This window comes from Lolium perenne, chromosome 4 (assembly GCF_019359855.2).
Source record: "Lolium perenne isolate Kyuss_39 chromosome 4, Kyuss_2.0, whole genome shotgun sequence".
NCBI lineage: Eukaryota > Viridiplantae > Streptophyta > Magnoliopsida > Poales > Poaceae > Lolium > Lolium perenne.
In genome coordinates this window covers 259,505,385-259,529,477 of record NC_067247.2, presented here as the reverse complement: position 1 = coordinate 259,529,477, position 24,093 = coordinate 259,505,385, and the positions used below count along the sequence as shown (strand labels likewise).

Here is a 24,093-nt window from a genome sequence, read left to right as displayed (position 1 = left end):
CCCTGAGACGTCTCGCCGCCCTTACACCTATCTTAGGTGTAGGGGCGGCACCCCGCTTGATCATTATTTAGTAGATCCGATCCGTTATGGTTGCTCCTTGTTCTTCAAGGATTAGTTTAATATCTGCATGGTTAGGCCTTACAAAGGGTTGAAGGATCCAGCGACGCGTAGGGTGTAATTTGCTAGCCCTAGACAGGATGTTCCGGGGATCAACTTCGTGTTGGTTTTTAGGCCTTGTCTAGGATCGGCTTACGATCACCGTGCGTGGCCGCGAGGCTCAATCACGAGTAGGATGTTCCGATTATGTGGTGAAAACCCTAAATCGTAGTAGATCGTTTTAGCTTTATTCTGATCAAGCAGGACCACCATATATTCGTACACCTCGTGCGAATCATGGGTGGATCGGCTCTTTGAGCCGATTCACGGGACAACCTGAGAGCCGATCGAGGCTCGTATTTAACGTTTACGTGTATGCCATGCAGGAAACTAAGCGAGGCATCATCCATCACCTTCCTGACCAGGTATAGGTCAGGTGGCACGCCCTTGCACCAGCATCGGACGTGCGTGCCGAATATTTGCGGGCCGTCGCTCGGAGGGACCAGGGCCAGCCGCAGCCCTAAGTTGTTCCCGGCTCTACTGTGTTGCCCGTCGCTGCTCGCCGGTGGGTTTCTGACCGCAACACTGATACACTTGTCAGATGTATATGTGCACTAGTTCGGCGAAGAGATAGTAAAACACATATGGTATAGATGGTGGTAATATTGCAGGAAGTAAAGATGCAGTAAAACAGTAAACAAGCGATGTTTGCAGTATTTGGAAACAAGGCCTAGGGATCATACTTTCACTAGTGGACACTCTCAACATTGATCACATAACAAATAAATAACTTCTCCTCACTTGTGCTACATACACTCTCTTGTTTGATAACAAACACCATTCATTGTGTAGGGCTACAAGAGCTCCCTCAAGCCGGAGTTAACAAGCTCCACAACATTCGGAGTTCATATTTAAGTAACCTCTAGAGCATAATAGACCGTTGCAATTTAGATCGAGTACTAACATAGCATACACACTGTCAACAATAGCTATGAAAGGGGGAATAGATCGCATCAATACTATCATAGTAATAGTTAACTTCATAATCTACAAGAGATCACAATCATAACCTACGCCAAGTACTACATGATGCACACACTGTCAACATTACATCATGGAGGAGGAATAGACTACTTTAATAACATCACTAGAGTAGCACATAGATTAATAGTGATACAAAGCTCATGATCACATAAAGATCACATGGGAGAGAGAGATGAACCACATAGCTACCGGTACAGCCCTTAGCCTCGGGGGAGAACTACTCCCTCCTCATCATAGGAGACAGCAATGGCGATGAAGATGGCGGTGGTGTCGATGGAGATGCCTTCCGGGGGCAATTCCCCGTCCCGGCGGCGTGCCGGAAATGAGACTTCTGTCCCCCGAACTTGGCTTCGCGATGGCGGTGGCTGCGTAACTTTTCTCGTCTCGTGGCTTATCCCTTTAGGGTTTTCGCATCTGGGAGACTTTAAAGGCGAAGGGGCGATGTCGGTGGAGTCCCGAGGTGGGCTCCCCACCAGGTGGCGCGGCCAGGGGGTGGCCCGCGCCCCCCTATGGTGTGGGCTCCTCGTGGCCCTCCTTCGTCTCTCCTTCGGACTCCGTGAAGCCCCTGGAAAAATAGGAACGTGGCCTTTTGTTTTGTCCAATTCCGAGAATATTTCCTGTGTAAGATTTCTGAAATCAAAAATAGCAGAAAACAGGAACCGGCGCTTCGGCATCTTGTTAATAGGTTAGTTCCGGAAAATGCACCAAAACGATATAAAGTATGAATAAAATATGTAGGTATTGTCATAAAACTAGCATGGAACATAATAAATTATAGATACGTTGGAGACGTATCAGCCCCACACTATCATCTTGAGCACACAAAGATGGTACTAATAAGACACCACAATTTATAAGTATTTCTGTAAATTAAGCTTAAGAAACAAACACGGTGTGCACACTGTCACCTTCACACCGTTAGACAAGGTATCCCCGGAGATCACATAATAAACCACTTGAGTAGCACAACAATGGAAGAATAACATTTACTTATTCAACTAGATTACAAAGCTAATGATCACATAAAGATCATACATGGAGAGATAGATAGACCACATAGCTACCGGTAAAGCCCTCAGCCTCGGGGGAGAACTACTCGCTCCTCATCATGGGAGTCATCAACGGCGATGAAGATGGCGGTGGAGTCGATGAAGATGGCTCTGGGGCAATTCCCCGTCCCGACAGGGTGCCGAAACAGAGACTTCTGTCCCCCGAAACTTGTCTGCGATGGTGGAGCTACAGAACTTTTCGTGGGCGGAGGCTGATTGATTTAGGGTTCACGCGTCGAGAGGCTTCTTATAGGCGGAAGGGAGAGGTCGGTGGAGGCTAGGGGCCCCATACCACGTCTAGGCGTGGCCAGGGCCTGGGCCGTGCCTAGGCCTGGTCTGGCCGCCCTGTGGCGCCTCCTCGTCTCTCCTCTGGACTCCGTCTTCGCTCCGGGAAAAATAGGAAGTTTTGGCTTTTGTTTCGTCCAATTCCGAGAATATTTCATGTACAACTTTTCTGAAATACAAAAGAACAAAAAATAGGGAACTAACGCTGTGACATCTTGTCAATAGGTTAGTTCCGAAAAATGCATAAAAGTGTCACGAAGTGTAAACAAAACATATGGAAATTGGTGTAAGACAATCACGGAGCATCAAAAATTATAGATACGTTTGCAACGTATCATTGTGTAATCACACAATTTAGTATTTCTTTCCCCCATGGTTTTTAGAAGATAATTACTACTAATTTTTATGCGTTTTTGTATTTTATGAAAAAGATCTAGGAAGTAAATACTAGAAACAAGACAAGTAAACTACTTTGCAAAATCTAAAAGAGAAAAGAGAGCTCACAGTTGTGCCACCTCCCCAAGCATACGTATTTGCACTAAGTTGATGATGAAGATGACGGCGCCAGAAAATACCTTTGTAGTCACCTTGGAAATTGTTGTGCTCCTAGCTTGATGAAGATGTAGTTGTGAGATGCTCTTTCCAGTCCCTGGTAACGTCGCTAGAAAATAGTCGTGAAGACGTTGGGACTCCAAATGTAGAGTGTTGGATCAGCAGAGTATTTTCCCCACAAGGGTGACTCGAGGGTTATATCGAAATCTCGGGGAATAGAGTAAAGAGTTATCTCTCCCTTCCTTCTTCTAGCAATCCTACAAAATAAAATAAAACTTTGTGTTCCCAACTCCACCACATGGTTTTCAAGCACAAGGTTTCATGTAAGTAAAAGTAAAATAAAGTAGTAACTAGAGCAAAGTAAACTAAACAAGTAAAGTAAACTAAGTAAAATCGGTAAAGGTTTGTTTTGAGGTTTTGTGTGCAGATAAGATAGATAATTATTTTTGTATTTTCGGATTAAAGTAGTGTTGCAAATAAAAAGTAAGATAAATTCAATGGAAAGGTGTTTCTTATGATTAAAATTGGACCGGGTTCATGGGTTCACTTGACTATTATCTCTTTTAAGTTGTAGTGGACAATAACAATTCATCAATGAGATATAAAGTGTATAACTTCAACATGTGTAAGATACACATTCATACGGGCATCACATCCTAACATAGAGATGATGCAACACATCTTTCATATACTCCACAAGACAGGAAAAACTTCAAGCAATCTTGTATTAAGAATTAATAGAGTATAGCCATAAGTACTTTGACATGATGTTTGAATATCAAATATGCTACCTTGAATAAACAAAATCATCACTTTTATCACGCGACGAACATAACACATGCATTTACTTTATCCCTAGTGAGATAGCAAAACAAAAAATAAAACCATAATTGATCATGAATTTGTTGTCAATATGCAATCACTAAAACCATGCTATTCCATCTAACACACATATCATCCCACACACGTTCTTGCATACAAGTTGGATCAGAACGAATATTTAAGAACAGAGTACATAATATGCATCTATCAATATATCTTACACAATATAGAGTCAAATGTCATATCATAGAATAAAGATCCACCACATAGTAATACATATATATGACCATAATCATGTTGGGCAGCTCATATGACACTAAGAACTATGAAGAACATGAGAGAAATAGTTCAAACTAATGCCACAAACCCGTAGTATAGAGGTGGACTACTCCCACTTGATCATGGTGATGATGAGGAAGACGTTGGAGAAGGTGGAGATCCCTCCAGTAACGGCTTCAGCGGAGTTTTCCTCTCCAATCTTCTCCGTTGCAGCCTCCGTTTTACTTTTCTGTGTTTTTACAGCGCTCTTCTCCAGAGAACCCTCGGGGGTCATATATATAGTGATATTTAGGTTAAAATACGCCGGTCCGTGAAAGAATTAAGTGGATTGGACGGTCGACGGTCGAAAGAGGTTGGGTGGCCCATCCTAGCAGGGTGGCCGCGCCACCACCTCTCTTTTGGGCCTCAGGCTTCTCCAGGTGTGATCCAAAAGGCCATGCTGCTTCTTCCAATAAAAAATGATCCTCCAGAAATCCTAGTTCAATTTAACTTTGTATAGGTCTGTGAATTCCTGTTCTGCAGAGTTATAACCCAAATAAAATGTGTCATTGATACATCCCCATATATTAATGTAAAACATAATATTATCATCATGTATGTTGCTATTGCATGACATACATGAACTTTGTACTTTATTAGCATATATTTTCACATATTTGCAACATATATGATGTGGTTGTCAAACGGACAAAAAAGTGGAAAACCTAAAGGAAAAAAAGAAAACTCGTGGCCGAATCGAAGCGCTGGTAGCCGTGCACGATGATCAACCAGGCGTCGGTTTTCTACTCGAAACCCCGAAAACCTCCCTCCGTTTCGCTTTCCTTGCTCCCCCCTCTCTTCTCCTCGCCCACCCTTTGTTTCTTTCTCTCTCTTCCCCTTCGGCCAAGCCATGCCTTCTACTACTACTCCCCGTCCCCCCACCACATCACAACCCACCGCCTCCCCTTCCCCTCCTCCGCCTCTCGCCTCCCCCCGTCCGCAAACCCTAACCCTAATCGCGCCCACTCCTCCGCCGTCGCGGGCCGTCCGCGCCGCCGTCCCCGCGCTCTCGCCGGCTCCCACGCCGCCCCCCGGAGCGCCCCTCCGCGCGCGCGCGGGGGCGCTAGGGTTTCGCCATGGACCCGCGCCGCCCGGCCCCGCGCGGCGGCGCCAACGGCACCGGGTTCTCCTACTCCAACCTCTTCAACCTCGAGGTACTTGCTCGCTCTCTCTCTCCTCGCTTCGCTGGAGGATTCTGCGCGCGCGTGGTAGGCGTTGCGTTGTACCTGGGGCGCCGCGTGATGGGGTCTGGGGACGGGCTCTGGAGCTCATTGTCACTGGGCTCGGGGAATTCCTTCTGGAGGGGCGTTTGTCCGTAGTTTTGCAGGTGCACTTCGGCCGTAGTTTGGTCGGGGCTTGCCGGTTTCGGCACAGGCTTGCTAGTTGGGGGACTAATGCAGATCGTTTGGTGATGTTGTTGCAATCGTGCGTACTGGCTGATGCTTTCTGCTACTGTTTGCCTATTCACCACTTGTCTTGCTATCACCTATTGCTTGTGCTGCTAATGCCTTGCCAACTGCCTAGTATCTCATACACTAGGAGGATACTGTTTCGATACAATTGCGTACTCTCAGCTATATTACATCTACGGTTAAACTTTTTTATAGTTGCCGGGGTCTCCGAATTATCCGTAGCCGGGGTCTCCGAATTATCCGTAGCCGTGGTCTCATGCTATACTAACGTTAGCTTACGCTGCAGTTTCAGTTATTATGGTTCAACGTTCATGCAATTTGGTACTGTTATAAGTTTTTTTTGAGATTGCAACCGACGATCATATCATGTTCTGTTACTTTACATTTGTATTTTAGCTTACAGGTTTGTTGTCTTCAGTAGTTCTATAGTGGTATGTTTGTTATCTGTTTTTTTCATCTATGCGCATCCATGCTACTGTGTATGTTTTGGCCTTCGGTAAGCATTTAGTTTGGAAAATACAAATAGTCATATCATGTACCTTTTGTTTTCTAATAGCGAATCAGACGACTTGTTTCTGTTCATACATTGTTGTGGTTTTGTTGAGTTCTATTTATCTGCAATTCTAATATGGGTTTTTAATGGACCTACTGTTGTAGCCACTGCTAAACTTTAAGGTCCCTTTGCCGGAAGATCTCGATCGCTATGCGAATAGTAGCCCAAATGGGAGCACCAGTAGCCAAGGTAAGGTCATTTTTAGCACTTCTGTTGTATTTATTATGCTTACTTGTGTCTTTTTGCTTACCCAACTTTCTTTTAAGGTCAAGCTTCGTTGTCAGATCAGTACAATGGTATCAGTGATGCTTCTCATGGGCTGCATCGGAAGCGAAAGAGGCATCTTGGTGTTGCTAGCGATGATGAGGAAGCAGAGGCCTACAGCAATCAAGTAACCGAGGAGCACTACCGTACAATGTTGAGTGAACATGTTCACAAGTACAGAAGGTCAAAGGCTAAGGAGGGTGTTTTTGGTTCGGATCCTCGGGCAGACGTCCGCCAAATAATAAAACACAAAAGTGACCATACAAGACCTGCGAAATACAGAAGTGATTTCAAGGATGTTGCCGCACCTGAGTTTAATGGGGCAGGATGTATTGGTGCATATGGTGGTTTTAATAAGATTGTAGCTTCACTTGACTCTTCCTATTTGGATATGGGGGATAATGTAAGCTACTTAATTCCAGAGGGTTATGATAAGTTGGCAGCTTCCCTGAATCTGCCTGTTTTTTCTGATTTACGTGTCGAGGAGCATTTCTTGAATGGCCCGCTAGATCTGCGCACCCTATCAGCAATGCTTGGCACTGACAGTAAGTTTGAGGCTACCAATCGTGGTGGATTAGCCGAACCTCAGCCGCAACATGAATCACTCCAGGAAAGGGTAAAGATACAGAAATTTTCTCTTCAAGTAACCGAGGACCCCTTTGCAATTCCAGAAGGATCAGCAGGCAGGATACGAAGGTCTATTATTTCAGAATCTGGCAGTTTGCAGGTTCATTATGTTAAAGTCTTGGAGAAAGGAGATACATATGAGGTTGGTTTCAGTTATTAAAATTTTGGTTTCATGCTGTTGTATTTCTGTACTTAGCAATTATACGATGTTGATGCAGATTATCGAACGTAGCTTGCCAAAGAAGCAAATAGTGAAAAAGGAACATTCTGAAATTGCAAAAGAAGACTTGGCAAGTTTTATGAAACGCTGGCAAATTATTGCCAGAAACATTCCAAAGCATCACAGAAATTTTGCTGCTTTGCTGAAGAAACGACAAATGGATGCTAAACGCTTCTCTGAGAATTGTCAACGGGAGGTATTGCATTTGTCTATTGTTGCCTTACAGCATTGTATCATTTCACTGTGCTCTAGTTTACATTCTTGCTGAACCACATGTATTCTGAAGCTTTAGTCAATTTCTGTTCAACATCCAGGTGAAGCTCAAAGTAAGCAGGTCACTGAAACTGATGAGAAGTGCTCCAATCCGTACAAGGAAGCTTGCTAGGGATATGCTGATATTTTGGAAACGAGTAGACAAGGAGCAGGTATTTGTCTCAAAAGCTTTAATGTTTTAATGCTATATCTATTTCACATTCTCAAACTATATGAGTTGATTATACTACAGCCATTTCTTACATCCCTTGGGTCATTGCACTCTACATAAGCACTAATATCTCAAGTCCATTATTAAAAGATTATGACAATCAATTCTTTGTGCCTGTTTCATAGTATGAGTTGAGGAAAAAAGAGGAAAGGGATGCCGCTGAAGCGTTGAAGAGAGAAGAGGAACTACGCGAAGCAAAAAGACAGCAGCAGAGGCTCAACTTTCTGATATCCCAAACTGAGCTCTATAGTCATTTTATGCAAAATAAGGCTGGTGAATCAGCACTGCCTGATGAGGGATCTGTCCCTGAGGGTGACGAGGACGAAGATCCTGAGGAAGCCGAACTGAAGAGAGAAGCTTTAAGAGCTGCTCAGCATGCCGTATCCCAACAAAAAAGGATGACAAATGCTTTTGATAGTGAAATTGTGAAGCTTAGCCAATCTTCAGATCCTGGTATTCCAACTGACGATTCAGCTGAGCCTAGCAAGATTGATCTCTTACACCCGTAAGCTCTCTTGAAAATTTGTTTTTCTCATTGCAAGCAAGCATGATAGAACAGAAGGAGTATTATTATCTAAAACTGATTGCTTGGAGCCTATCTTGTTTTCAGCTCAACAATGCCTGAGCAGTCATCTGTGCAGACCCCGGAGTTGTTTAAAGGTGTATTAAAAGAATATCAGTTAAAGGGCTTGCAGTGGCTGGTCAATTGTTATGAACAGGTAAACTATCATAGAGCTAATGTATTTCGGTCACTCGTGATGAACTGCCATTATTGGATCATAACACACATTTTGGATTTTCTGCAGGGGTTAAATGGCATTCTTGCTGATGAGATGGGCCTTGGCAAAACTGTTCAGGCTATGGCATTCTTATCCCACTTGGCTGAGGTTTGTGAATATATTTATCTCTTGTTTTTGGTTTCTTCCTTTTGTAGACATCACATGTTATGTAATTTATATAGTCATATAAATAGTGCATGACAAGCATTTGCTATGACATTGGCATCTCATCCAGGACAAGAACATATGGGGACCCTTTCTGGTGGTTGCTCCTGCATCTGTTGTGAATAACTGGGCTGAAGAGGTGATCAGATTCTGCCCTGATCTTAAGATACTCCCATATTGGGGTCCGGAAAGGATTGTTCTTCGGAAGAACATCAACCCCAAGCGTCTTTATCGGAGGTAAACTCTCAGTCTGAGGTTCTTCATGCACTGTTTTTTCTATATAATATGGTCATGTAACTAATCATGTGGCATTTGTTCTTTTCATCCATAGAGATGCTAGCTTCCACATTCTCATTACAAATTATCAGATACTTGTGAATGAAGAGAAGCTTTTGAGACGTGTTAAGTGGCAGTACATGGTACTGGATGAGGCCCAGGCTATTAAAAGTTCAAGCAGGTGATTTCACGTGCCCTTGCATGTTGCAGTATTTTGTTTGAATTCAGAATTTCATAGCACATGATTTGCCTTCATTTTTTTTGGCTTATTTTGTGGGCCCTTGCTTGACAAGCAGTTACATATTTCTCTCTACTGCAGTCAGCGCTGGAAGACTTTGCTGAGCTTTAACTGTAGAAATCGTTTGCTTCTTACTGGGACACCGATTCAGAACAACATGGCTGAGTTATGGGCACTTCTCCATTTTATCATGCCCACTTTGTTTGATAGCCATGAACAGTTCAATGAGTGGTTCTCAAAAGGGTAATGTTCTCCTTTAGAAATTACAGCCTCTTTATTTTTAGTAGTTTTCTCTATTGCTTATGTTTCTTTCCCTTGCCAGTATCGAGGGCCATGCTGAACATGGAGGGACCTTGAATGAACATCAGCTTAGTCGACTGGTAAGATGCTTCTATATTTAGTGAATGCTACGGTTTAGTGAATCTAAGTGCTTGCCTGAGTCTAATGCTTGTTCATAAAACTTGACATTAGAAGTTATTATGTTAAGAAACATGTTGTTCTGTATTTCTGCATTTTATTTTCGTTTGGGCAAAGTTCCGTACAATGTTGCTGTTATTATGTTAAGAAACATGTTCTGTATTTCTGCATTTTATTTTCGTTTGGGCAAAGTTCTGTACAATGTTGCTGTTTCTTAAGATTGTGACATGTTGTTTATATCCACAGCATGCTATATTGAAGCCGTTTATGCTCCGCCGGGTTAAGATTGATGTCATTGCAGAAATGACAAAAAAGAAAGAAGAAATTGTGCACTGCAGATTGAGTTCTCGTCAGCAAGTCTTCTATCAAGCTATAAAGAACAAAATCTCTCTTAATGAGTTGCTTGATGGAAGACGTGGCAATCTAAATGATAAGAAGCTGCTTAGCCTGATGAATATTGTCATGCAGCTACGGAAGGTACAGTTCTTTTGCTGCTTAAATTTCATTTAATCTCTTTGAGGTCCATACTGAAAATTATGTAGTGCAAGTTTCTTTCCTCATAGGATTTTCTCAGTAATGCGCTCCATGTAACTTTTAGGTCTGCAATCACCCTGAGCTGTTTGAGCGCAACGAGGGAAGCTATTACTTTAACTTTGCGGAGATCCCAAATTCTCTTCTTCCTCCCCCATTTGGGGAATTGCAAGATATACATTATGCAGGCAAGAGGAATCCAATAATGTTTGAGGTACAACCTGTCGTTCTTAGCCGTTTTTGGTTTTAGTTGATCATATGGTTTACAATATCTCTTTCTTGAGCACAGACACTCTACTAATGGGCTTCTTTCTCAATCTCCACAGATTCCAAAGTTGGTTTACGAAGGAATCATCTGTAACAGGGAAATGCCCATGCATGGCTGTGGCTTCCAGAGTGGATATTTCAACAGGCTATTCAATATATTTTTGCCGAGCAATATCCATAAGTCGGCATTCCCAGAATCAACTTCATCAGACAAGCCTGTTCTGCTATCTGGTGCATTTGGATTTACACGCTTAACGAATCTGTCCCCAGTTGAAGCTTCCTTTTTGGCCATGTGTTCATTATTTGAGAGACTAGCATTCTCAGCAACACATTGCAAGAGGGATGTCGATGAAATCGTGGATCTGTTCCTTGATTCAGAAGGTCCTGATCTCCAGCTCAGTCAGAATGATGCCACAAAAGTCCGTGCTGTTACTAGATTGTTGCTTTCACCTAAAAGGGCAGACTCCAGTTTGCTCAGAACAAAGGTTGAGATAGGCCTGAGTGATAACCCATGTGAAGCACTAGTTCTTTCTCATCATGATAGGCTTGTCTCGAACATACGGCTTCTTCGTTCAACATATGGTTTTATTCCACCAGCTAGAGCACCGCCGGTAAGCTTATTTGTTTTGCCCGCGTTGATGTTGATTTGGCACGTGTGCTGCATCACGGCATCTTTTAGTGTTCAGCAATCTTTGCTTTGGTCTTAAATTCTAGAACTTTCATTTAGTGCCGGAGATGTATATTTGGTCTATGCATTTGTTGACTCACAACTACTGTCATGTTGATTAACCTGTTTTCCTCTTCTTCCAGATAAATGTCAGGTGTTCAGATAGAAATTTTGCCTACAAGTTAACCGATGAGATGCATGATCCCTGGATCAAGAAGCTGTTCTTGGGATTTGCTCGCACTTCTGAGTTCAATGGTCCTAGAGAACCGAATGCTCCCAATCCTATGATCCAAGAAGTATGTTCTGTTTCGCCCATCCCTGAGCCGATACTGCAGCTACCATACAGGATATTTGGGTCATCTCCACCTATGAGTAATTTTGATCCAGCTAAAATGCTTACAGTAAGTCCACCCCTTTTTCTTGTACCTTCAGCTGCACAATTTCATCATCTTTTTGTACGTATGATTTAAATCAATGTGGATATTGTTAGCTTTGTGAGCTGTTTAACTACTTGCAGGGTTTTTTTTTTGAAACTTATACCGTGATTATTTTGTTTATTTTTGTTTTGTTTCACATATTTGGCTGACTCCTTGTTACTGACATGAAATGCTTGATGACAGGATTCTGGAAAGCTCCACACCTTAGATAAACTACTACGGCAACTCCGAGCTGAAAATCACCGTGTGCTCCTATTTGCTCAGATGACTAAAATGTTGGACATCCTTGAGGTACTTTAGGAAAAAAGTTCATATTTTGCTTCGGATAGTTAAAACCTACGTCTTTGTGAGGAGAACTGAAAATAAAAAATATTTTCCAAAAATTGATTTTTAGTCTTGTGATGTAGATCATAGATGTGCAGGGAAATGTTGTTGAAATTTATTTTGCTGAAACGTGTTTGTACCATCACAGTTTAGTTTATTCTATAGATCTGTGCTGATTTTCTACAATTGTTTATCTTTAATGTAGTTTCAGTTTATGCTATGTTGGATACTTGGATCCCACTAAAATGATGATATTTTCCAGTTATGGATGCCTTTTTAAAAACATTAATATGCGGTAATTGCATACCATGATGCAAAGTATACAGTGTTGGGTTTCAGAAACCTTAGGAGCATTGTAGGTTCCGTTATTTTTTCACTGGCCCTGTGAACTTTATGAAGGAACTAAATAGTATTGATTGAAATGAATTCCGGAAGGGCCTACCATACTTCAATGAGTTGTATCTGTGAACTGCTCATTTAAAACGGGTTAAGTTTGTGCACAGAAGTGTGAATCGTTTTCTAATTCTGCATTTTTTCAGGACTACATGAATTTCAGAAAATTCAAGTATTCCAGACTTGATGGTTCTTCTGCAATTTCTGATCGTCGTGACATGGTCCGAAACTTTCAGAACAGGTAGGCATTTAGTTGGTAGGATGTAACAAATTACAATAAGACGATAAGGCTCTTTGAACATGACTTAAGCTGAGTTTTGTTGTCTGCAGGAATGATATATTTGTTTTCTTGCTAAGCACAAGAGCAGGGGGACTGGGAATTAATTTGACCGCTGCTGATACGGTTATATTTTATGAAATTGACTGGAATCCGACTCAAGACCAGCAGGCAATGGATAGAACGCACAGGCTTGGTCAGACGAAGGAGGTAAGTGAAACCTCAGTTATACGCTATTGTCTAGCCATGGTTTCCTTGACCACTATTTCATCGTTTTTAGTATCACTTAGTGAATTTTGTAAGTTTTCATTTGCCATTTCCTTGGTTGACCTATTGCACTTTTAGCACTATAATATTTGTAAATATGTGAATTTGTTGTTATACAAATACAAGATTCTCAGGATAGAGCTGCCAATCTTGTTCATGGTTCACACTAAAGCTGCCTATGATTTTGATTGTTTCCATGGTATTCCTTTGGTACCAATGTTGGTACTACATTCTGAAATATGAAGATACATGAAATAAATTATTTAATCCCCATATTTTTGCTTCAATTTCCAAGTCTAGATTCATTGTATTTATTTAGTCCGTGACTGTTCAGCACTATGACAAGTGAATACTTGTTTGTAAACGAATCTGAACATTTGCGAGAGAAGATGATCTGCTATCACTGTGTAGCTGCTGATTCTTTATTAGGGCATCACTAGGTTCTACAGCCAGGCAGGAGCGTTTTCATTTCTTGCATGGACTTTTGTAGTACGAAGCCTTTTCATTTCTTGCATGGACTTTTGTAGTACGAAGCCTTTTCATTTCTTGCATGGATTCTTTCAGTAAGAAGCGTTCTCATATCTTGCATGGGCTTTTATAGTAAGAAGCATTACGGCTTAATTGAGAATTGGCATAGGGGTGACTATGTTTCTAGTTATATTGGTTATGCTGCTATTCTCACCGTCATTGATGTCTAGGATTTTTTGGTTGACTGAAAACTCCCTAGAAGTTACAAACTCAAACTGGTTCACAATCCTGTTTTTAATACTATAGATATAACTTTACGGTTATGCTGGATAAAACTGGAGACTAAGCCATTCTTTCATGGTTTCTTGCCAACTAGTATTAACTTGTATTGCCCATTATATTTTTCTTGTGTTTATTTTCTTTGCTAAACCTTGTATGATAACCAGTTTAAGTTTTTGTTCAAAAGCACAGTCCTTCAGCTCATATCTGTTAACTGTTCTTTTAACAGAAAAAAGAGTTAACTGTTCGATTTTCACACTGCTTGATTTGCACCATCTCTTAGCACACTGTCTTAATTTCCAAATTGCACCAACACGTGAAATTATTTTGTAGCAGCTCAGTTTCTTATATATTATTTCAAACTTGGAATTGTAGGTAACTGTGTATAGACTTATATGCAAAGACACTATTGAGGAGAAAATATTGCAAAGAGCGAAGCAGAAAAATGCAGTGCAAGAGTTGGTTATGAAAGGGAAACAAGTCCAGGATGATCATCTGATGAGACAAGAGGATGTAGTTTCATTACTTCTTGACGATACACAGATCGCACACAAATTGAAAGAAATATCGATGCAGGTAAGTACTCCCCCAATTCATAAGTAGAGGACGTTTTAGGCTTTGCTACATTAGTTCTTATTAAAAAATAGACGACGTTTTACAACTTCAGGTATTTTTTCTGTTGCATTTGATAATTTGCTCTTCTCTTTATCAAAAGTTATTGATAGTGTGGGTTGTGTTTGCTGTGCATGCATGCATCATTTGACCTACATGGGCATATGCTATATAGTTGATGGTATATTACTTCCATCAAAGATGTTTGTTGATGGTATAATAATTGCATTAAAGATGCACATTTTACTCAACACAAGCAAATTTTGAAGTAACTAATATGGTTGATTGTTTTGACCAGATCCCTAATCCTACGGCCCACAGCTAATATTTCATGTAAATACAAACAGAGGGACATTATATCATTTTCATCGGCTAAAACAACAACAACAACAACATCAAAGCCTTTTTCCCAAGCAAGTTGTAAATTGGAAATTTTGGCTGGTTTTCGTTTTCTTTAGCTCACAGGGAAAGACAGTTCCACCATGAACATGATGCTTGCCATGTTGTTTTGGTCTGAGTTACTGATTTATGTCTTGCATTGCTGATTCTGCTTATTACAAATGAGTTATGTTGAGAAATTATACCATATGCCATTGTCATTGTCGAATTCGGGGGACTTAGGAAGAGTGTCATAACAAGTCCAAGGTTTTATCCTGCTCTTAAAAGTTAAAACTGACGATTTCTGGCTTATTAGTTTGACACTGAATTTTGTTTAGGGACTCTTATCTTAACTTGCAAGCATTTGGTAACTGGTACAGATCGGCCAGACCCTGCGTTTTTACAATTTAGACTGAAACATTTTTTCTGAATTGTTTGAGTTCATGTGGAGTGTTTACAGCTAATTTTGTTTGACTTGTGGCGAAGTTTGGCAAGAATATTCCTACTTATTTGCATTTACCCTTTTAGGCGAAGGATCGGCTAAAGAAGAGGCGAGCAAAGGCCATCAAGGTTGACAAAGAAGGAGATTTGATGCTTGAAGATTTGGATGATCCGACTGCTTCTTTGATGCTTGAAGATTTGGATGATCCGACTGCTGATTCTGTAGAACAAGATAACACAACCAGCAAAAAGGTATGTATGGAAAATGCACCTGAATAACTGAGTTTGTTCTTTCTCTGTGATTGGAGAAAATCACCCCCTCGGGATAGCGACCTTAAGTGTTCTTTTGCTATATATTAGTCTGTGATTTCTTAAGCACTCATATCTATACAAAATAGTTGAGAAATTACTTAGTATGCAAGCTTGAATTCCGATTTAAGCGGGTGTGGAAAGAGCAAGTGTTTATACTTTATATAGTTTCGCAGAATAGATTAACATCCATATAGAACTTCGTTAGCTCTTGTAATATAAGCTTGATGATTTAATTTTATGCTCAACTGACTGTGTTTGACTTGCATTTTAGTCCACATGTGAACTAATAGTGCACGGTATACATAAGGAGATAATTCAAAGGAGTTATCCTGGTCGTCAGTTTTAGCATCTTGCCTGCATGGGTTTTTATCCCACTTGATGGTTTTATGAGTCATGTTCAAAGAGCCTTGAAATGTGAGATGACTGCTGCATTTGAGATTTACTCATGTGTCATTACAGCAATTGTAGTAGGTAACTGAGAATTCATGGATAGTTAAATGTGTACAAATCAATTATGATAAACTAGTCATGTTTTTCTTCTGTTTGTTCTCAGCCTTGGTATTTGTAAACTTCACTCATTTAACTGCTAATATATTTGCAGAAAAAGAGTTCGCACAAGAAACCTCTGAAGTCACAGGACAATGATAGTGATGTCAAGGCTCTCACGGAGAACGATATCCCTGAGAGTGGTCCTGCCGAAGATGAAGATATTGCTTCTCAGAGGCCTAAAAGATCAAAGAGGCTGGCAAGAAGCACGGGTGAAGATAACGAACCCGTCGCTGCATCTGATGTTGAGAAAGCTGTAGATGCAGCTGAGACCAGCATGTTTCATGACTACCATGATGCACAAGAGTCGCAAGATCAGATTCCTACAGCCTAGTTGATTGACTGAACTGACCAGATGAGAATAGAATATTCAAAATGGCAAGACTCGTTAATTTATTGTGGGAGTATGAGCATCAGAAATGGCACAGTTATATTCACCAGAGGAGGCTTCTCTGGATCTGCTGAAGGTGTTTGCCCAGTTCAATAAGTATGTATCATACAGCTTCTTTTCAGAAGCCTGGGAACTGCGCGACTAAAACGCGTATCCTTGATTATTTGGAGGACAAGGCTTCAGAGTAGTTGTAATAAGCCAATTATGGCTGCCACTCCTCCAGATGTTACTGTTGCCTTGGATGTTAGCCTGCTCATGGTAGCCATTGTGTAAATAAGTATTAGCAATGTTCCATCACATATAGAAATATTTTTTTGCAGTGTAAAGAGGGTAGCTGATATATTAGTCATAAGTTTTGTAATGATTTAGGCTAAAAATTAACTTTAACACCGGGCGTGGCTTCGAGCTGGAAACGTATCTTTTATGACTGTGCTTCTTCAGTCCAAAGTCCAATAGATGGTATGTCTATCTGAAACCTTTGCTGAACTTGTGCAAATGAACAGGATCGTCCAGATCATCGACACTACGGTCAACTTTGCTTGTCTACCTGTACCAGCAAAATCTTGTAAGCCAAGGTCTCAAATCAATGGAGACGGTCGCCAAGACGCCAACTATACACGATACTACTAAAATAATTCCAAGATTTTGTGGACAGTCCCTTGAGAATTGTGTTTTTAAATATTTCTTTTGGAAACAGACGCATGAATATCTGGCATGGGGTTTCCCTGCCCACTTGTCCCTGGCATGGGGTTTCCCTGCCCACTTGTCCCTTCCACGCTTCCACCCGGTCCGCTGAGCTTTTTTTTTTTTTGAAAAATCATGGCACTTTATTGAACTAAAGCATTGTTTAAGATACAAAGACCGTCGGGAGGCTGCCAGACTATAAGATTCAAAATTTGAAAGTCTACTTTCATGCCTAAAAGAGGATTCTTGAAGAAGGCTCGCATCGGATTTCACCTCGTCAAGAATCATGCTGTAGCTTCCCTTGAAGCCCTCGGAATTGATTGATCACCGATAAGCAGTCAGAGGGGATTGTAACTCGTTGGAGCTGCAAGTCCTTCGTCGGGGCCATTGCTTCCCTGCAAGCAATAGCTTCAATGGTTGCTGGATCATTGATGCCCTTCAAGTAAGGGTAGAAGCGCACATGAAATCACCATTGCCGCTTCTACACACAACGCCTACAGCGCCGCTCGACTGGTCTTGGACATGGCCGCGTCGATGTTTAACTTTGCACAGCCGGCGCTCGGAGGAATCCACTTAGGCGCATCCGATATAGAGCCAGCGCTTGCCTTAGCGGAAATGGCCAGGTAGCGGAGGTAGCTCTCTATGAACATATGCGTCGATAGGGGGCTTTGGAACTCCTCTTCATGGATGATCTTGCGACGAGCAAACCAGATCGCCCACAAAGTAACTGCCACTCTTGCGAAATCATCAGGAGATAACGACTCCATCATTGCAAACAACCATTGTTTATCATTGTGATCCTCATTCATGCAGAGGTGTTCCATGATTTCTTCATCTGCCAAGGCCCAGACACACCTTGCTACACCTCGCTACTGAGCAGTCTAGCAGGGAATGACGCCACGAATCTCGTGTGCCACAAATGGAGCAAAGACTGTTAACAACCATCTGACGGTGCCACAAATGGAGCAAAGACTGTTAACAGCCATGGTACCTCACATCGGCGGTCGGTAGCGAGTGTCTAGCCAATCGCCATAAGAACACACGAAGCTTGGAGGGCACATCGGTTTTCCACAGTCGTTGCCATGCCTTGCATTTGCTTGCTGGATTTGAGCCCTCGGCTCGGCCCTCGAGCCAGCCTTCCCTTCTTCTCTTTGTTTCGACCAGCAGTCGGTACGCAGACCTTACGATCATGACCCCGGTCTTCTCATAATGCCAAGCCCAGCAAGCGTCCAGGCGTCTAGTGCTCAGCGGTATAGACTTAATAAACTCACAGTCCATCGGGAGGAAAAATTCCTCCAGCAATTCCGTCTTCCAGGAGGCAGACGTGGTCTCGATGAACTCCGAAACTACCATCAGCGGATTCTCCTTCAGACAAACAATCGGTCGAAGCATATGGTTGCGAGGTAGCCAATTCTGGTTCCAGGCGTGTGTATCCTCTCCTGACCCGATCCTTCTGATAAGACCCAGCTTCAGAGCCTCTTTTCCTTCGAAGGTAGCCCTCCAAACCTTAGATGGAGCACTACCTAGAGAGGCATCAAGGAACTCCGAGTTAGGGAAATATACTGCCTTCAGAATTCGGGAGCTTAGAGCTTCAGGGTTCTGGAGTATGCGCCATGCTTGTTTGGCGAGCATGGCAATGTTGAATAACTCTATATCTCTGAAACCCATGCCCCCGGCAAATTTTGGGGAGCACATAGATTCCCAAAAAACCTAACACGTCTTGCGCTTTCCTTCCTTACTTCCCCACCAGAAGCTTCGTAGCATGGCATTGATCGCTACACAAAGACCTCGCGGTAACTTGAAACATGACATGGAAAAGGTTGGAATCGCCATAGCCACTGACTTGATCAACACCTCTTTCCCACCTGAAGCCAAAAGTTGTTCCAGCCACCCCTGTATTCTTTTCCAAATTCGATCCTTCAAGTATTTAAATGCACCATGCTTGGATCTCCCAACATCAGAAGGCATTCCAAGGTACTTTTCATTCAGAGTTTCATTCGGAACATTCAGAATGTTCTTCACGGCTTGTCTTCGAACCTCAGTGCAACCCTTACTGAAGAAAACAGAAGATTTATCGAAGTTAACACGTTGTCCCGAAGCATTGCAATATTTCTCCAAGATAACATTCACTTCCGTTGCTCCCTCAGCCGTGGCTTTCATAAACAGCAGGCTATCATCAGCAAAAAGGAGGTGGTTCATGGCTGGAGCCGAGGAGGCCACCTTGATCCCTTCCAGGTGTGATGATCGGTGACTTTGTTTTAGGAGGCCGGAGAGGCCCTCTGCTGCAAGCAAAAAGATATAAGGTGATATTGGATCCCGTTGACGGAGACCACGAGTAGGGCGAAAATCCTCCAATGGTGTACCATTAAACAACACCGAAAAGGATACCGAAGAGACCATCCTCATAATCAACTCCACCCAACGGCGGTGGAAACCCATCTTGAGCATGATTGCTCTCAAGTATGACCACTCTACCCGATCATAGGCCTTTCCCATGTCGAGTTTCAGAGCACAATGCTGATGTTTCTTGGCTCCATTAGGCTTCATGAAGTGAAGGCATTCATATGCCGTGATGGTATTATCCGTAATTTGTCTACCAGGAACAAAGGCAGACTGTTCCTCAGAGATGATCTCAGGAAGAATTACCTTAAGTCTGTTCGCCAACACCTTAGAAGCAATTTTGTAGATTACATTGCAAAGGCTAATGGGGCGAAATTGGCCCAGCTCCTTCGGTGAAGCCACTTTTGGAATCAGAACTACGAAGGTCTTATTGAAAGATCGAGATGTTGCCTAGAGGGGGGGGGGGGGTGAATAGGCAATTACAAACTCTTGCGGATTTGTCTTGTAAGAATGCGGAATTAAACTAACGTTTAGTTTACAAGCACAAACCCTAAATATGCTAAGCTCAACTAAGTGTAAAAATGGCAACTGGAGCTAAGCAAGATAGGCACAAGATATATGTAGCACAAGTGATAGCAAGATATATGTACTTCAAGCACGATGGCTATCACAAGGAAAGAGAGCTCGGGTATAGAAATAACCGAGGCACGTGGAGACGAGGATGTATTCTCGTGTTCCCTTCCTTTGCAAGAAGGTACGTCACGTTTGGAGGAGTGGAGGTCCACGAAGGATTCCCCGCGCCACGAAGGCTCACCCTATTCTCCGAACCACACCCACGAAGGATAATGGCCCTTTCCTTATGGTTAGCTTTTCCTCCGCTCCGGAGATGGCAAGCTCCACAACCACTTCACAAGCTCCACGAAGGAGAAGCCCGGGCCTCTTCACAATCTTCTTGAAGAGATCACCGGAGCACCAATCACCAAACCAACTAGGAGGTCTCCCTCCAAGAGTAACAAGCTCACGGTCTCTCACGCGAACTAATCGTGGTGGAGAGCTCAACACTATGCAATGATGCAAAGCAAGAACACTAGAGGTGTTCAAATCCTCCACACTCAAATCCCACCCAAACAACAAATGCTAGGATGAGATTGGAGAGGAAGAACAATGGGGAAAGTCAACAAAAGACTCCAAGATCTAGATCCCAAGAGTTCCCCTCACTTAGAGAAGAAATGGTTTGGTGGAAGTGTAGATCTAGATCTCCTCTCTTAGATCCCTCAAGAATGAGCAAGAATCATGGGGGGGGGGGGGACAAGAGAGAGATCAACTTCTTCAAATGCAACAATGGAGGTGAGAGAAAGGGAAGAAGTGACTAGCTCAAGGTGGAAGAAAGGTCTATTTATAGCTAGGAGCAAATAAAACCATTGGGAGGAAAAAGACAAGAGAAAGGCAAGAAAACCGGGCAAAAAAAATGCCCAGCCGGCGGCCCAGTCGGCTGACCGGACCAGGCACTGGGGAGCCCGGTCGGCAGCCCGGTCGAGCCGGCCCAGCAGCCGGCGGCAACTGACGCGCGGCGTGCGGCGGATAAGGCCCGGGCGCGCGGGGTGAGCTGGGTGGGCGCGCGAGCGAAGGAAGCCCTAGCCGGCGGGGAGGCCGGCCTGGCCGGGCCAGCGCCGGGCGGCCGGTAGGCGACCGGACCCTGGGCCGGATGAGGACGGAGAGGCCCAGAATGCCGCCCGATCGGCGTTAAGCGCTGGGCCGGTTTCGACCGGGTGGGCCGGCGCTTAGCCCGCAGCCGGGCGCCCGGCAGGCCGGGCGCCCGGCCGGCAGCCTCCCCCCTTTTTTCTTTTTCTTTTCTTTTTCTTCTTTTACTCTTTTCCCTTTTTCTTTAATAACTAATTCTCCCGAACTCCGATTCGAATGAAACCAATTTTGTTTGGAAGATAACAACAAATGCTATCTAATAGAAAGTGAAAAACTCAAGAAACTGTAGGAGGTGATTTTATCATGAATATAAAATGTAGAACCTTATATCATGAATCGGTAAAATCACCCAACCTCGAAAACGCAATAGAAGATGCATGCGAACTCCGTTTTCGATGAACTTGGGCTTGTTGTAAAGCTAGCAACAAGCTCAAGAGCCTCACACATAGAAAAACCAAGAAGCAATACGGATATGCAAAGTATGCAAAGGGTTGAGCTCCCTAAGACGATGTGATCAAGTTTCCGAACCGAAAGCCCCTCTTAATAGTGCGGCTATCTATCCTATAATCCGGTCTCCCAACATCCACCTTGAGACCGGTAAAAGGAAAACCTAGCAAGGCCATACCTTTGCCTTGCGCATCCCGCTTGATCTTGATGACAACTCTTCAAGCTTCACTCAAGCCGGAATGCCTCACTTGATCAATGTTGTTTTGTGAAGACTCACAAATGCTCCCCCATAGACTATGATGGGAAAGCTCCATTGATGCACATCTTCACATGTCCATTATCACCGAATGGACGACAAGCTTCAAGCATGTGATCCACTCAAGATGCTCATCTTGAACTTGCCCAACTCAACCTTGTATCTTCTCATACTCACTTAAGATAGAGCATGGCTAATATTGAGTTCCACATAAGAACTCCATCTTCATTTCTTCTTCTTGATCATATCACATATGTATCTTCAAATCGATGATCTTGATGCCAATACACAAGGTATATCTTTATCTTCATGGCATCCATTCTTGAATCCAACACATGGAGAGCAAGTAGTACCTATGGAATATTCCTTCATATAAACTCAGTGAAAACATTAGTCCATAGGGGTTGTCATTAATTACCAAAACCACACATAGGGGCAATATACCCTTACAATCTCCCCCATTTTGGTAATTGATGACAACCACAATAAGAGGGTTTATGTAATGAATATTAGAAACAAGTACGCAACTTATCCGAGAATAAGTTGTATACAGGAGGTTGTATTTGATATGGTCAAGTAACACAAAGCTACTAGGCCATATCAAAACCGGCTCTACTCACACAACTACAACAAATGCAAGGGATGTGAGTAGAACCAATATATATAGAGAAAACTCCCCCACAATATATGCACGTGTGATGAACATGAATTCATTGCATACATTGTCAAGATTAACCTTTGGGATAGTTTCCACTATATATATACAACCATGCAAGACATATAAATATGGAATGCATGAGAGGCAAAACACTTAAGCACAAACCAAACTTAAGTATAAAACCATTCCCTTAAACCCTCTAAACTTCTCCCCCATTGGCATCGATTGTCAAAATGGGTGAAAAATTTAGAAGGCCAATATAATGTGAGTTCCTCCCCAAAGTGTGCACTTTTCATAATTTGAGTGGAATCAAGTGCACATATCCAATGACGAATACTTGAAGGAAGTCAAACTATATTGAGGATCAAAAGATTGCATAAAGATAACATGGTGAAGTGAGCTTCAACAAATAAAGCAAGCAATCAAAGATCCAATTGGACAAACAAATATATCAAGATAAGAGAGATATAGTGCTCTAAATAAAGTAAGAAAGCTCCCCAAGGTTCGTGCACAATTTATAATGTTTGCATTTGAATAAAATATGCACAAACATGGAATCCTCACTCCTTATATATCATTTAGAACACAACTAGGATAAAGAGAATAGCTTATCAAGACCAACTTGAGTCCAACAATTACAAGATATGAGTGTATGAAGAAAAACAAATAAACCAAGCACTCATAAATCTTCTTTACCAACACCACTAAAATCAAAAGGATAAGAAGATGGTTGGCAAAGAACAAGGGTATCAAGGTGATGGATTAACGCTCTTATGTATATGAGTTTCTATAGTGGACAAAGTGATCCATAAAGAAACATGCACACACAAGAGGTTAACAAAATAGATAAGACAAGATATCCAAGATGAAGTCATAAAATATACCAAAGGATATTTGCTTAAAAAAACATATATAGCCTATGGCTCCAATTTTCACTAGTGGTATATGAATGAGCTTCAACTAAGAAAATCTCAAAAACATCACAACCAACAATAAGGGAAGTAAAACTAGTTGGAATGTTTTGAGAAAGGCAACAAGTATCATAAATATGGATTTATTTCGCAATTTCATCAATATTGCACATAAGAGCTCTTTGAGGAATTGATATGCAATAAATTGCTAGAGGGCATATTTGAGATAGGTGAATCATAAACATGATATATATATATATATATTCCTATCATATGCATCTTCTCAAATTACTCAAATGTACAATAAGAAGTTTTCTTTAAAAGGATTTTTCAAGAATCACAATATTTTTGAAATAAATAATTTCATGCCAAGATGCAACCTACAAGAGGTTGGATGCTATAGGAGAATGCATGAATAAGATACTTGTTACCGAGATAGCAATGACATGATGTAGTAGATAAGAGTTCATTCATCATCCTAGCTTGACTCCAATTATCATATGGTGATAACACCTTCCTTATAGATGATATAAGCCTCCATTGCATCTCCAATGTACCTAAAGCAACATTCAAGTACATCTTGGTCCCCAAACTTATTGGGTCCAAAATGGTTAGACTAACCACAATACATAGGACACACTCCATATAAATATGTGCATATTTATAGATGAAATTTGAATTTCATGCACATCTTAGCCGTTTAGGATTTGATGGAGTATACCCTATATAATGGATCGAAGAGAGAAAGCATGCTATACATATAACTAAATTACATATAAGCACGCACAAAGACTTTTAAAGATCCAAGAAAGATATACTTTGGACAAAACACCAAATGAATTGAAAAAGGTATAAAGGTGTGACCAAACAAATTTGTTGTCCAAATTATATCAAAGACGCAAATC

At 42.0% G+C, this 24,093-nt stretch overlaps 1 protein-coding gene across 1 annotated transcript; it reads left to right on the top strand.

Moving 5' to 3' along the window:
* Positions 1 to 5,027: 5,027 nt before the first annotated feature.
* Positions 5,028 to 16,620, top strand: LOC127332132 (chromatin-remodeling ATPase INO80). The gene is made up of 22 exons (XM_051358385.2): positions 5,028 to 5,320; positions 6,236 to 6,320; positions 6,398 to 7,164; positions 7,241 to 7,438; positions 7,557 to 7,667; positions 7,852 to 8,231; positions 8,337 to 8,445; positions 8,533 to 8,613; positions 8,741 to 8,907; positions 9,002 to 9,127; positions 9,266 to 9,427; positions 9,507 to 9,564; positions 9,848 to 10,078; positions 10,200 to 10,346; positions 10,459 to 11,010; positions 11,210 to 11,467; positions 11,687 to 11,794; positions 12,367 to 12,461; positions 12,551 to 12,707; positions 13,887 to 14,087; positions 15,030 to 15,194; positions 15,856 to 16,620. Exons 1-22 carry the CDS (start codon positions 5,243 to 5,245, stop codon positions 16,132 to 16,134), a joined length of 4,515 nt encoding a protein of 1,504 aa, XP_051214345.1. The 5' UTR covers positions 5,028 to 5,242; the 3' UTR covers positions 16,135 to 16,620.
* The last annotated feature ends 7,473 nt before the right edge of the window (positions 16,621 to 24,093 follow it).